General features: G+C 39.7%; 1 protein-coding gene across 8 annotated transcripts in view; it reads left to right on the top strand.

Moving 5' to 3' along the window:
- The first annotated feature begins 465 nt into the window (after positions 1-465).
- The window catches only part of LOC124872321 (nephrocystin-4-like), a 277,448-nt gene continuing 264,147 nt past the window's right edge, over positions 466-13,766 (top strand). For 7 of the 8 annotated variants that reach the window (XR_007039267.1, XM_047372205.1, XM_047372215.1 and 4 more), the window contains exons 1-2: positions 1,105-1,400; positions 2,502-2,636. Coding sequence is in view for 7 of the 8 variants with exons in the window: in XM_047372205.1 (XP_047228161.1) it covers positions 1,224-1,400; positions 2,502-2,636 (312 nt within the window). In the remaining variant the exon portion in view is untranslated. Of the gene's footprint in view, positions 637-1,104; positions 1,401-2,501; positions 2,637-13,766 lie in introns of those variants that run through there. The other variant, XM_047372196.1, reaches the window with a different exon arrangement.

The following is a 13,766-nucleotide window of genomic DNA, read 5'->3' as shown; positions in this document are numbered from 1 at the left end:
TCTTAATTTAATTATAATGAAACAATCAAATCAAATTTAACAGTATTCTTAATCTCTATAAGCAAATGTAAAAATGTTAGAGTTTGGTCTTTGTTAAAATTCCAGCATTTATGGGAGGCCCCAGTGGTTTGGGGGCCCTAAGCAGGGGCTCAGTTATCTTCTTATGCCTTGGTCTTCCTCACCTGCAGAGGTCATACGTTTGTGACAGAACTCCTTACAAATTATTTATTACAATATAAATTAAAACAAAGAAACTGGCTTAGGAGAACCTTATTCCGTTACCTCATTATGTTCCCCTCTTTATATTATATTATATTATATTATATTATAATTGAGCTGAAGCTATTTGTAACAGTGAGGATGAGGGCCACCTAGAGGCGTAGATATAAAATTGCACTCAGGCATGTTTCAACCAGACGCTGTGATTTGAGGACGCTTTATTATGGAGTTATACAAAAACAGAAGATTACCAGGGAGATAAAGATATGACGTAAAATGGTCAAATAACTTTCTTAAAACCATTCTCTTTCTTGCCCTGTGATGGTCTGGCGACCTGTCCAGGGTGTACCCCGCCTCCCACCCATAGACTGCTGGAGATAAGCACCAGCTTCCCCGCGACCCACTGTGGAAGAAGCGGTAGAAAATGACTGACTTACATTCTCTTTCTATGTATTTCATTGCTTGTTTTTACTTACGACGTCAACAGAATTTAGATACCTTATATTAAAGGTCCTTGTCGTTTCCAATACTGTCAGCTCCAGTAAAACATTGTCTAACTTTATTAGGTAGCTCAATATATAAAACTCTCGAAACGCGCTTGTAATTCTGCTTGAATGAGAAGCTATAAATATTACCATGGCAACTGACGCAGCACGACAGGCCATACCAAAGGACAGGTTTAGACCACTCAACACCACGCTTGCTAAATTTATATGTCACGGTAATTCCCTCTGCAAACACACATTTCTTTGTATTCTCACAGTGGAACTAATTAGTATTAGTTTATTATTTGTTTTTCCAGTGAAAGTTTGTTTTTAGAACACGTACATGTTTAGATACCCCTCTAAAAATAATAGTACAGCTTGATTTTCAATATGGCGGCAGCGTGCTTAAAAATCTAAACGAAGGGAGAAAATGACATCTCTAAATTAAACCGTAGTTATTTCCAAGATTTCCCAGTTTTGCCTAGTGGTATTTTGCTCGTCTAATTTTTAATAAATGGTATGGTGAAGGCAGAAGAGAGGAGCAGCATGGCAGACGGCTGGGGAGAAGTGTTTCATAGGAACCGGCTGGTTCCCCCGTCCGGCCAAACAGTCCGCCTGGCTGCGGAAAACCACCTCACCGCTTCCCACGGCTTCCAGCTCAGCCTCAGCCGGATCACTGCAGCTCACCTCCCGCAGGTGACTCCCAGCAGTTATCGCTCAGCGTTGGAAACATGTCTGTTTGTGGCAGAAATACGTTTGGTTTTCAACAAACACGTTAGGATAAGTTATTTGTGGATTTTACTCCACTGGCTTAGTATTTTTATAATATAGACGAGCAATTATAAAGAGCTGTAAAATGCTCCGTTTAAGTTTTTGTGTTTCTAATTTAAGTGAACACTGCATTTAATCTGAGGCCGCTCATGTTAAACTCTGCAAACCACCTACATTTTTTCACATTTTGTCACATTATCACCACAAACTTGTGTGTTTAGTGTGATTGCATGTAATGCACCAACTTCAAGTAGCGCTTCAACGTAAAGTCATTGGAAAATTATGCATGATTTTGAACATTTTATTTTTAAATAAAATTCTTTAAAGTGTTTGCATTGTGTTGTGACCCCTAAGTCGGCGGTTTTGACTTGAGCAGTGATTGCATCAAGTCTTTTGGAGTATGTCTTCAAAAGATTTGCTAATCTACTAACTGAGGTTTCTGCCCATTCTGCTTTGGAAAATATTTTTTATGCTCAGGACTGGTTGGAGCATCAACTTCAAAACTTTTAAATGGAATTTGGTCTTTAATTGGGCATATTAAACATCAACTCTTTACCAAACGTGTCTGCAAACTCAACATGGCTTGTGGCACACTGCAAATTAGGCCTCTAATGGGTTTTCTCTTTTTTAAACCACTTTCTTCCATTCATGCCAGATTTGTGGAGGGTATGACTACTTGTTGTCCTGTCAACAGATTCTCCCACCTGAGCTGTGGATCTTTGCAACTCCTCTAGAGTTATCGTGGGCCCCTTGATTTCTCAATTGGTTTCTTGTTTTTCATGAGGCTGTTTGTTCACTAATGTTCCCCAAGAAACCTTCGAGGCCGTCAGAAAACAGTGTTATTTATATTGGATATAAATTACACACATCAAAAGCACCTCAGTCTCCCTTTATTAGAACTGTTTGAGACCTGCTGCTTGCTGCTGTCTTTTTGCATATGCATGTGATTTATTTATAATTTATGCCACTCATTTTAGGCATTAAGATCCAACTTTTAGATGCCCATCTTCTTTTGTTGACCCACAGGACCTGTCAGCTGAGGAAGATGTGACCTACCAGCTGCGAATGACTCTGTTTGACAGAAAGCTCCAACACTTCTTTGGAAAAACATGGAAGAGTTCACCTCAAAAGATGAAAAACAGCAAAATTCCCTTCAACGAGGTAACTTTTTCTGTTAATTACTGCAGCTGCAAAGTGCAAAGCATTGATTGGCTGCAAGGCTCTGGGGATCTATTATGAATTCCTCTCATGTTGTCTTCATAAGCATTCAGTCAATGATTGTTTAGTGAAATCAATCTCTATTCAAACCTTAATTGTGCTAATTCAGCATTGCCATTATTTAATTAAACTCCACTCAAAACATTTTAAAAATCAACCCTTTTTAAATTAACACTTATGATTGGACCGTGTTCTGTTATGCTCGCGAGAGTGATGTCAGCATGAACAAAACAAAACAATTTGGCAATTACTTCAGCGATTACAAAAAAAATGATACAAGTTGCCTTGTATAACTTCTATGTTTTAAACTTTCAGAAGCAGAAGAAACAGAACTTAACAATGAAAACGTCCAAAAGAAAAACGTGCACGCTCTTTGTTACCTTTGCTTTATATGGTTTTCCTTTATTTTTGTAGAAATGAGGTATTGTTTAAAGTGGCACGTCCATCTGAGTTCACCTTAAACTTTAAGCAGACAAAACAGCACAGATTGTTACAGTATATCTGATGTAAACTGTGTCAGACATTCTTAGAAAGCTTCTGTGGGCTCCGAAAAGTATGGAAAGTTTAGTTTTAGTCATTGTTGCATAAAAACCCACTCGGTCTTCTGGAAAATTCAGTCTGAAAAACTAATTTTGACATGAATATTGTGTGGGAATCCTGTTTTTCATGTCTTTATGTCATGACTGTGCTATGAGAGTTCTTGACAGATGTGTAGGTTTATCCCCACAGGTCAAACACTTACACGGTGGTTCAAGCAGTGTTAATCCTTGTTCATTTGCTCATTGCTCCTTTGTGATGGAGTTTGTGGAATCTGTCCACAGGGGATCCAACTTCTTGAACCATGGCAGCAAAGGGTTTGAGTCACACAATCCAAAATCTGAATGGTAAAACTTAACTGTGACCCTGGGTTGTAGTGCTCCTGTTCACAGCTGCCCACAGCAGGCAGACAGACAACTTTACAAAAATGTTGTAATTTCCTCATTTGAACAGACTTAAATCATACAGTGGGTCCTAAAAAAATTCACTTTGCTTTACTGCTGCGAGTGAGATTCTGGCCGTCCTCAGTTGTAATCATTTCTGGGTTCTGTGACCATTGTTAAAGCTCAGTTTGTTGATGTCGTTGCAACTTTGAAAAATAACCTTGTAGACAACTACCTTTAAATCACTCTGGAGTAGTTTCTTATTATGAGCCTGAAGCACAACTTCTGCTGTGGTGCGTCCATGATTGGTTGAATTCATTCATCAGATCATTACTTTGAGCTTCTTGTTAGTGTTGAAGCGCTGATTACGCTGCTCAGAGGACAGAATGCTTTCTTCATTATAATGACACTCAACATGGAAACGAGTTTTTCTGCATCTCTGTCTTTAATAGAGCTACAGCTTCAGGTCAGCCACATAGTTAACACTGACTGCTGGTCTGTGCTGCTGTTTAAGCTCGCCATCTTTAAAATATATGCAGCTTTAATCTTTGAGCCACTTCTGCGCTGTCTCCCTGTTCATTTCCTCTCATTCTGTTGCTCCTTTGTACTCTGTGATCATCACTAGACAAAGGAAACAGAGAAACGTTTTTACGTCAAGCTATGTGATGTCCTCTTTGAAAGATGTGCTTTGATGATGAAATTCCCCATAACTTATTGAAAATGCTAAATAGGATATTGTAAGAATCAAGTATGTGTGAGATAAAAAACGAAAGTCTTGCTACAGAAATAATAAACTGGGCTGCAAGTCCGGTTTCTTCATGGCACTCTTAAAAACTTTGTTTACTTTGATGGCTTCTCTTGAGCACAGTGTGCAAAACTGATGGGGATACTTAACTATTGAGTCAGAATTAATTTCCTTTAATTGGAGGAAATGAGATAAAGATTACCAATCTTGCATTTAATAACAGTTTTTATTGTTGCCATGTTATGAGCGTTGACAAACAAAGAGGTAATATTGTTTGGTATTATTAAAGCAATGTGGTAATAACAACTACTTTATAAAATCGGAGGCAGTTCTCTAATAAAATAAAACAAAAACATTTTTTTGGATATGCTTTATCCAAAATGCTTTATGTTAGATGGAAAGATCAGAAAGCCAATGTTCAAGGTTCAAGGTCCATTATGTCATTAATAAGAAACATGTAAACCAAATTTGTGCCTAGAGCTCAGGTGTGGTGTTCATGAGTCTCACGTCTTCTGGAAAGAAGCTGTGCTTCTGTCTTGTTCTTTTGGGCCTGATGCTACGGGGTCTCTTCCCTGATGGAAGAAGGCCAAACAGTCCGTGCGCTGGGTGGGTGGAGTCACCCACAATGAGGGTCGCTCTGCTCCAGCATCGGCTGGTGTCCTTTATGGATGGCAGGCTGCAGTGGGTTACTTTCTGTGCTATTGGCACCTCCCTCTGCAGAGCCTTCCTGTCCAAAGCTGAGCAGTTCCCATACCAGAAGGTGATGGATTAGGTCACTGTGCTCTCCACCAAACATCTGTAGAAAGTCACGAGGACTGCTGGAGCCAGACCGGCCTCCTTTAGCCTCCTTAGGAAGTTGAGACATTAGTGGGCCTTCTTGACTATGTGTTTGCTGCGCACTTCAAGTCACTGGAGATGTGGATCCAGGTACTTGATGCTGTGAAAGTGGGGGGAGCGGGTATAATTTCCTGAAGTCCACGACCATTTCCTTTGTTTTCCTAACGTTTATGCAGAGATTGTTACTCCTGCACCAGTCCACCAGGTCCTCCAGCTCCCGCCTGCATGTCGAGTCCTTGTCATGGAAAATCCATCCTGCCACTGCCGTGCTATCTGCAAACTTCACAATGCGACTGCCCGGTTGTTTAGCAGAGCAATCGTATGTGAGCATAATGTGGAGCAGGGGGCTGAGGACACAGCCCTGGGGGGAGCCAGTGTTGAGGATGATGGTGGAAGAGGAGATGCCGTGGATTCTCACTGACTGTGGCCTGTGTATGAAGAAGTTCAGTACCCAGTTGCAGAGGGATGGCGGTAGTTGAAGCAGTATCAGTCAGCCGACTACCGCCTGTGGGTCAATCGTGTTGAATGCAGAACTGAAGTCCAGGAAGAGAAGCCTGACATAGGCGTGTCTGCTGTCCAGGTGAGTAATATCAGAGTGGATGATGGATGAAATAGCATCCTCTACAGACCTGTTCTTCCGTTATACATACTGGTCTGGTTCCACATTCATATCCACCTTCTTCTTGATGTGGGCCATGACCAAGCATTCAAAACATTTCATAACTATTGGGGTGAGAGCCACCGGCTGATAGTCATTCACACTCCTTGGTACTTCACACCTGGTACAGGAACAATAGATAATGTTTTCAGGCCAAACAGCACCACAGCCTGGGAGAAAGAGATGTTAAAGATGTCTGTCCACACCTCTGTGAGCTCGCATATTAAACAACATCCCTGCCGGGGATGTTGTCTGGCCCTGCAGCGTTGCGAGGGTTGACGCGCCGCAGAGTCCTCCTCACATCATCCACGGACACACTGAGTGGCAGCCTGTGTGCAATGTTGAGATAAATCATACAGTGTTTTCTTTATAATGCATTTATTGGGTTATTCAGTATACACCCAAAACATTTCTCTTAGTATTGGTGGTATATTTAGAGGTTTAAGAAGAATTATCAGGTTCTTTAAAAAAATTGGATGTTTAAAGTAGCTGAAAAGAAATGCTTTTAACACTGTATTTGTTTTACTGTAAGGTCAATTACTTATTGGTATTGTTCAAAACTTGCTCTTGTGTATATTGCCTTTCTGTACTTAGTCATATATATGTATGAACATAAGAATGCATGCAACATTACATAATTATTCATAATTGCACCCTCCCTCTCACTTTTTAATTATCTGATGTAGCAAAAGACTTGAGACACAATACATGTGTGAAAGAATGTGCTCTGGTAGAAAACTAACACTGCACATCACCCTGAACACACCATCCCATAGTGAAACATGGTGGTGTATCATAAAACTCCAATAAAAGACATTGTTTGTTTGACAAGTTTGTGGCTGTGTTCCAAAATGTGGTGAAATTAAAAAGGGTTATGAATAGTCAATGTTACAGTGGAGTTAAATTCCATTCTTGGTTAAAATGGACTCTTTAGCTAAATAATTTCCACTAGAGCTGTTACATTGAAAGTCAACAGCAACCCTTTCAGGTAACCTTTGTAGTGAACGATGGGAGGTACACTGCAGCTGCTTTAGGCTCATCAGCTGTTTAGATTTCTGTCACTGTACAACTTTTAATGTCAAAGTACTGTACTCAAAAAGAAAACACCATACGTCCTGTAAGGTCTAAACAGATCTGTACTGGATCATGTAGCAAAAAGAACCTGATATAGTGCGGATCCACAGTAGAACAGTGGCAGGTTGTCTAAAATTCCTGAAATAAACCAACTGCAGACTTAAGGGAGGAAGACGAGAAAAGGGAAAGCAAGGCTTTTGCCTCTCCCTTTTTAATACATAGTATTTTTTTAAAGAAATATCAGCTGTCTCCTTGTTCTTCAGTGACATGCTACAAAGTAAATGTTTAGCTCTTCTGATATCAAATCTGTTTTTCTGTGACGCTAAAAAGCCAGTCAGATGCAGAATTGCAGCCTTACTGGCAGGATATTTGACATCTTAAAGTCGAATGAAGTTTGACACTACCTGCTGGAGGGTTTTATTGAGCCAACAATTACTGACTACAAAATGTTTCTCTGTGTAGTCTCTTATTGAAAATTCATCCGAAGGCTCCATGTTGTTATATTTGAGCCGATTTCTGGGGAGCATCTGGGTGCCTGTGTTCTCCCTCAATCAAACATCTGAACGTCTCTGTGAATCCAGGCTGGAGGCCAGTCACCCACTGGTTTATAAATGGATCGGAGCAACGACGAGCCTCCAAGTAGCTTCCAAATGTGAAACCTACTGAGGGTGATACGAATTTGCGTCCTCACCTTGCAGCATGTGCTGCCATAAAATATACATCTTTCAGTGGGCTGTGAGCTGTAGCTGGCTGTTAAATGGAGAGTGTTGCATAAATCTTTTAGCAGTGACATAAATGAGTCACAGCTTTGGCACATTCTGATTTCCATTTTGCCACCATCAGTTTTCTCCCTTTTTTTTCCCCCTCCCTCCATCTGCTTGATGTTCTTTTGATCCAGCATTTTCGCAGTGCACGGCCTTACTTTGATCCACCACAATAGTCATAGCCTCTATAAAAATCCACTTGGTATCCCAATCAGCATCCAAATCCCATTATCCATCCAGGATAATAATATAAACCACATCATATCCTATAAGGATGATAAAGTAGGCCTGACCTCTTCTCTACTGCTGCGGCAAGAGCTGCACCAGCGTTTTTTTTTTTTTTTATTAGATTTGGCCCGTTGCTCTCGCATTTGTGCTTGTGTTTATGAGTGGCAAATTGCTGTTTGATATCCAAATAATGTCAGTAGGTAGGTAGGTGGGGGGGGGGGTCTCTCATTGACATGGAGAAAATTGCAAGTGATCCTCCACCCTCCCTCCCCACTCAGGCTGTGATGGATTGGTTTTAATATCTACTGAAAAGCAAAGATGTGCAGTGATTAAAGGTAGAACGCGAGAGCTCCAACTAAATCTGATTTCGTTCTTTGTTGTTTTCCCTAAACAGACCTCATGACATCAGACTGTGTTTCAGCTCCTCCTTTTTTTTTTCCTGGAAGTGAAGTGCAGTTTATTTTTCAAGACATTATTATGGGCTTATTGATGCTATAATGGTGTCAGAATTTTTTTTATATGACAGATGCAGGAATTATAAAGACTGACTGTGAAAGATCAAACCCTCATGAAGAAAGAATCTGGCAATTTGGAACCTCAAATGGACTTTTGATACTGCAATAAAACAAGACAATTTTAATGTTGCAAAATCTTGTGAATAAGCTTTTTTAGAGGCTTTTATGAAAGTCCGTCTGATGCATTTTTTTAGACAGAAACTCAGTTACAGTTTCTTTACAATCATGACTCGAATCATTTGGAGAGTTGTTAAAATGATGCACTTCAGCTTTGTGTCCTCTCTACACTACAAAAGTATCGCCAGCAGAGGGCAGTGTTGTGCTGCACATAGAGGAGCAGGGAGACCAGAGGAGGAAGGGAGAAATGTGCATCTTTTTTGCATTGTCTTGTTCTGTGATCAGTCCATTTGAGCTCCCTAGCCTTTACAGGGAACCAGTGGTTTCTTCTCACATGTGCAACATTATCAGACCGACAGCTGGGCTTGGGAGGAAAAGGCCAAGCTCTGTTCACGGCCAAGACAAACCTCTGTTTATCTAGGTCTCCAAATGCTTAAAGTTGAGACTAACATGAACATCTAAATGTTTATTTCAAAGTTTTTCAGTTAGAATATTGTAAGAAAAGTCCAGGGTTATGCCTTTTGAAAGCTGAATCCCCTCTCAACCAGATGGAGTGCCATGTCTTAGATGCAGATAGTGTCATTAAAAACACTTAGCTTCAATCGCCTATACATCTAAATAACCGTCAGCCATCATATAGCCTTATTACATGACTTCAAAGAAGTGAGGAGCAGAGGACAGAATCTTACTGATGGGAAATTATTTGCATCAGTCCTGCAATTTCTTCAATTTTGTTTCATAAGCATTTGGCCTTTTAAACAAACAAGCTAGTTTAAATGGGGGCTCCTGTCACAGTCATGCTGTAAAGCATGAGTTTCCAGTCTCTAAAAGCACACATGTTGTCAAAATGAAGCTGTTGTTGTTGTAACAAAGCTCAAGAAAAAGAAGCCTTAGTCCTTTCCATTTTTTCACCTCCCTCTCTAAAAGCAAAGACATGTTTAGCTGAAAGAAAAATAAAACCTCCACTACATTTCTTTCATTTTGTGTGCGATACATTGTGTTTTGCAGTCTACCATGTATGATTGCTTAGGTGTTTCACAGCATATCAAGCGTGAACATTCAGCTGTCACGTAGGAAGGACCGTGCCCTTTACTGCTGCGTTTAGGGAGAAGGTAATTACCAAATTCTCATGTAGAGCCTCTGTTTCCTTCCACTAGGAAAGAATAGTCATTACAGAATAAACAGCCTGCCTTGGCTTCGATTTTATGTGTCCTGGGATAAAACAGTTGGACCAACTGATTCTAGGTTAGTGGATTTGCTCTGTGCTTCTGATTGTCCTCTAGCTAATTTACTGAGTTCAGGGGGGTGTTCTATCTTTGAAGCTGGACTCTGCTCTGTGGTGACCTTTTGAATCTATGATTTTGTTATGTTCAGTGTTCTGCTTTTAAAGTCTGTAGACCTGAAAGCAAGAAACAAACTTTTGCAGAAAGCTTTTTGAGTTTTTATGAGGTATTTTTATTATTTGTTTTTTGTATTTGATTTATACTTATTTATAATCTCATAACTAAAATGAGTGTTCTGAAAGCAGTTGATGCATGCAGTTCTTTGCAAACGTTTTCATGCCTCTTGTACTTTTTCACCTTTGTCATGTTTGAACCCTAAACTTTGATGTACATCTAGAAACAGAATTTCTTTTGTCTTATTTTTTATAAAGTACTTCAAGCTCACATTGGATTGGAGAGTCTGTTAAGTTCAGTTTTTAAATCTTGCCACAAATTCTGTTAAATGTAGGTCTGGACTTTGCCTCATTCAACCACTTGAACATGCTTTCCGTTCCATTGTTGCTCTTACTGTGTGTTTATACTCATTATCCTGCTGAAGAGGAACCTGTACCCCAGTCCCAAGTCTTTTTGCAGCCTCTAACTTGTTTTTTTCCAGTATTGCGCTGTGTTTAGCTCCATCCATCTTCCCATCAACTTTGACTAAATTTCCTGTCCCTGCTGAAGAAAAGCCTCCCCCACAGCATGATGCAGCCACCACTATGTTTCATGCTTGGGGTGGTGTGTTCAGGGTGATGTGCAATTATAGTTTTGCATGTAGGCTAAATAATTCAGTTTTGACCAGAGTCCCTTCTTCCTTATGTTTGCTGTGTCTTCTACATGGCTCGTGACTGCAAGCAGGACTTGTTTTTGCTTCCTTTCAACACTGCCTACTCTACCGGTCCAAAGTTTTACCTCTGTGACTATTTACATTGTAGATTCTCACCAAATGCAACAAAACTATGAATGAACACACACTGAATTATATAGTAAACAAAAAGAGTGAAATAACTCTAAACATTTATATATTTGAGATTCTTCTAGATATCCACCCTTTGCTTTGATGACCGCTTTGTTCTCTTCATTCTCTCCATGAGCTTCATGAGGAGGTCACCTGAAATGGTTTTCCAAAAAGTCTTGAAAGAACTTCCCAGAGGTTCAATGAGAGACGGCCAGAGGTTAATATTTCAGTCATTATAGAAAAGGTGGCTACTTTAAGGAATCTAAAATATAAAACATATTTAAAGTTCTTTTTCGATTGCTACATAATTGCATATGTGTTCATTCACTGTTTTGATGCCTTCGGTGAGAATCTACGTACAATGTAAATAGTCATAAACATAAAGAAAACCATTAAATGAGAAAGGCATTATAAAACTTTTAACCGGTAGTGTATGTTACTTACCACTCTTCTATGAAGGCCAGATATGTAGAGGGCGTGACTCATAGCTGCCCTTTAAACAGTAACTTCCACCTGAGCTGTGGATCTCTGCGGCTCCTACAGAGTTACCATGGGCGTCTTGGCTGCTTCTCAGATTAATGGTCTCTCCCGGCGGGTCAGATTACTTTTACAGTTGTGCGTAACTCTTTCCATTTTCAGATGATCGACTGACCTGTATCCTCTGGTGATGTTCAAAGCTTGGGATATCAGTGTACCCCCCGTAACCGGTGTGTTGTTGGTTCGAACCCCAACTCAGTTCATCTCAGTTGTTGTGTCCTTGGGCAAGACACTTCACCCGCTTTTCCTTCTGATGGTGGTCAAAGGCTCGGTGGGTCCAATCTATGGCAGCCTCACTTTTGTCAGTCTGCCCCAGGGCATCTGTGGCTTCCACTGTCAGTGTGTGAATGTGTGTAGGAATGAGTAAATAACTGATTGTAGTGTAAAATGCTTTGGAGTCTCTGGGATCTTGATATACAAGTGTAGGCCATTTACCATATAACCCGACCCTACTTTAAACTCTCTACAAGTTAATTTACACATACACACCACAACTTGTTTTTTTATTTGTAAAACAATTTAAATAAGGTATTCTTTGCCTTCTATTTCCCAATTATGTCCTACTTTAGGTTGGTCTATCATAGACTATCCCACTAAAATCCACTGGAGATTGTTGCTTGTGTAACATGACCAATTATGAAAATGTTCAAGGGGTATGCATACTTTTGCAAGGCACTGTATTTATGGTCCAACAACTCTTTCACAACATGTGACCATTGTCCCGTTTGTTAAAATAAATCCACTGTTTTACACAGAACCTAAACAGGGCCACAGTTAAGTTTCACATATCAGCAGCAAAGTAGACAGTCTGAATAAACCTGCATGACTCAATAAATGAGTTCAAATACAATGAATGAATGCGCAAATGCTGGAAGGGCTGATTGCGCTCAAGTGTTTTAGGATGAACAAATCAGCAGTTGGTGCCAGTCCAAGGTATAATCCTTAAGTCCAGCTGAATTGTTCAGTATTTTCAAAAAGTGACAAAACGACACCATTTTCTTTGCCCCAAACTGGTCTGGTTGGCATGGAAAATGATCTGAGATATGATATATTTCCATATCTTTTTTGGAGGGTCAAACCCTCTCCTCTCCTTCCCCTCCTGGAGCTTCATCAATGACTAGCATTCCTCCAGAGAGGCCCTTCAACACTTTTGTGGCTATAATGTTACCAACTACACAGCTGAGCACTATGCTTCTCACCTTTCACCCCCTCTTCTGCATACAAACTGTTATAAGCACCAGCTGCTGCTGTTGTCGCAAAACATGCAACCATTCAGCAAAAAATGTTTTTATCAAATGCTTCTAACTTAAAGCTATACTCGCATAACTTCAGTGACCAGTGGAATAAAAGAAAACGGTGTGCTTCTTCTCTGCAGTCTGCAGAAAACAACAACCCATTGTGTGCAACTTATCATGTCAAGGATGTCTGGAGTTATACACAACTCTGACGTTTTCTTTTTGTTGACTCAGGATTTATTTTTAACTAAATGAAAACTCAAAGACAAATTTCCAACATAGAGAAAGATTTCCTTCTATAATTAATAAAAGCTTGGTGATTAAGGACCATCAGATGCATCCCAGCCTTCTAACTATGCCAGATATTTGCTCTAAAGTCACAGGCTCATGTTGGTACTTTAGGTCAGTGCATCACTATCCTTACTGATGCTGTGAAAACTGAACTCAATGCCATTATCTCAGTGATTCTCACTGTCATCGACAAAATACTGCAAACTATTTAAAGTTTGCTTTTTAATAAATTTCGATCATTTAAATAAAGGAGCCATTAATTGTTACAAGGTAATAAAGGTGAAGGTTTTATTTTGCCTCCTTAGCTTACGTTGTTTACCTTATTGGTTCATTTCTCTCTTGGAGGTAAGTGAACCTGTCACAAAACTTTATTTGTGATGCAAACTTTTATTACTGTACAAACAGACAGAAATAGCTTCTCATACACTTACCGTTCACTTCATTAGGTACACCTTGCTGGTGGGGATTGGGGGCTTTTTTCATTATCCATCCTTATGTCTTCTTTCTTTGTTTGTTTGTTTGTTTCTTTGCTTGCTTGTTTGTTTCTTTCTTTATGAATTAATTACCAAGCCCAGTCCTAAAGAGCCAGGTCAAAAAAAGTGCTGCCATCAAAACGATATTTGGCGATTTGAAGAAAACGCAGATGTCCTTGCCTGCTTTTCAGGTTTTATCGGCATGTCAATCGGTGACGCAGAGTATGAGGAGGGAAACACTGCCCTCAGTCAAACGTGATAGCAAAAATAGAATGTACAACAAATGATTATTAAATCAAAATCATTTTTATTTATTCTCTTTAACTTGAATATTTAGTTCTTAGGCATTTTATTCTTTTTAGGTCAAATTAAGCATAAAGATAACTGTTGCCATTAAAGTGAATACATAATCTAAATAAATACAAAACCCGCACAAATAATAAACCTGTATTTATTATT

The sequence above is a fragment of the Girardinichthys multiradiatus genome, chromosome 1 (assembly GCF_021462225.1).
Source record: "Girardinichthys multiradiatus isolate DD_20200921_A chromosome 1, DD_fGirMul_XY1, whole genome shotgun sequence".
In the NCBI taxonomy this organism is placed as follows: Eukaryota; Metazoa; Chordata; class Actinopteri; order Cyprinodontiformes; family Goodeidae; genus Girardinichthys; species Girardinichthys multiradiatus.
The sequence above is the reverse complement of the archived record's forward strand: the minus strand, read 5'-3'. Positions and strand labels throughout refer to the sequence as shown.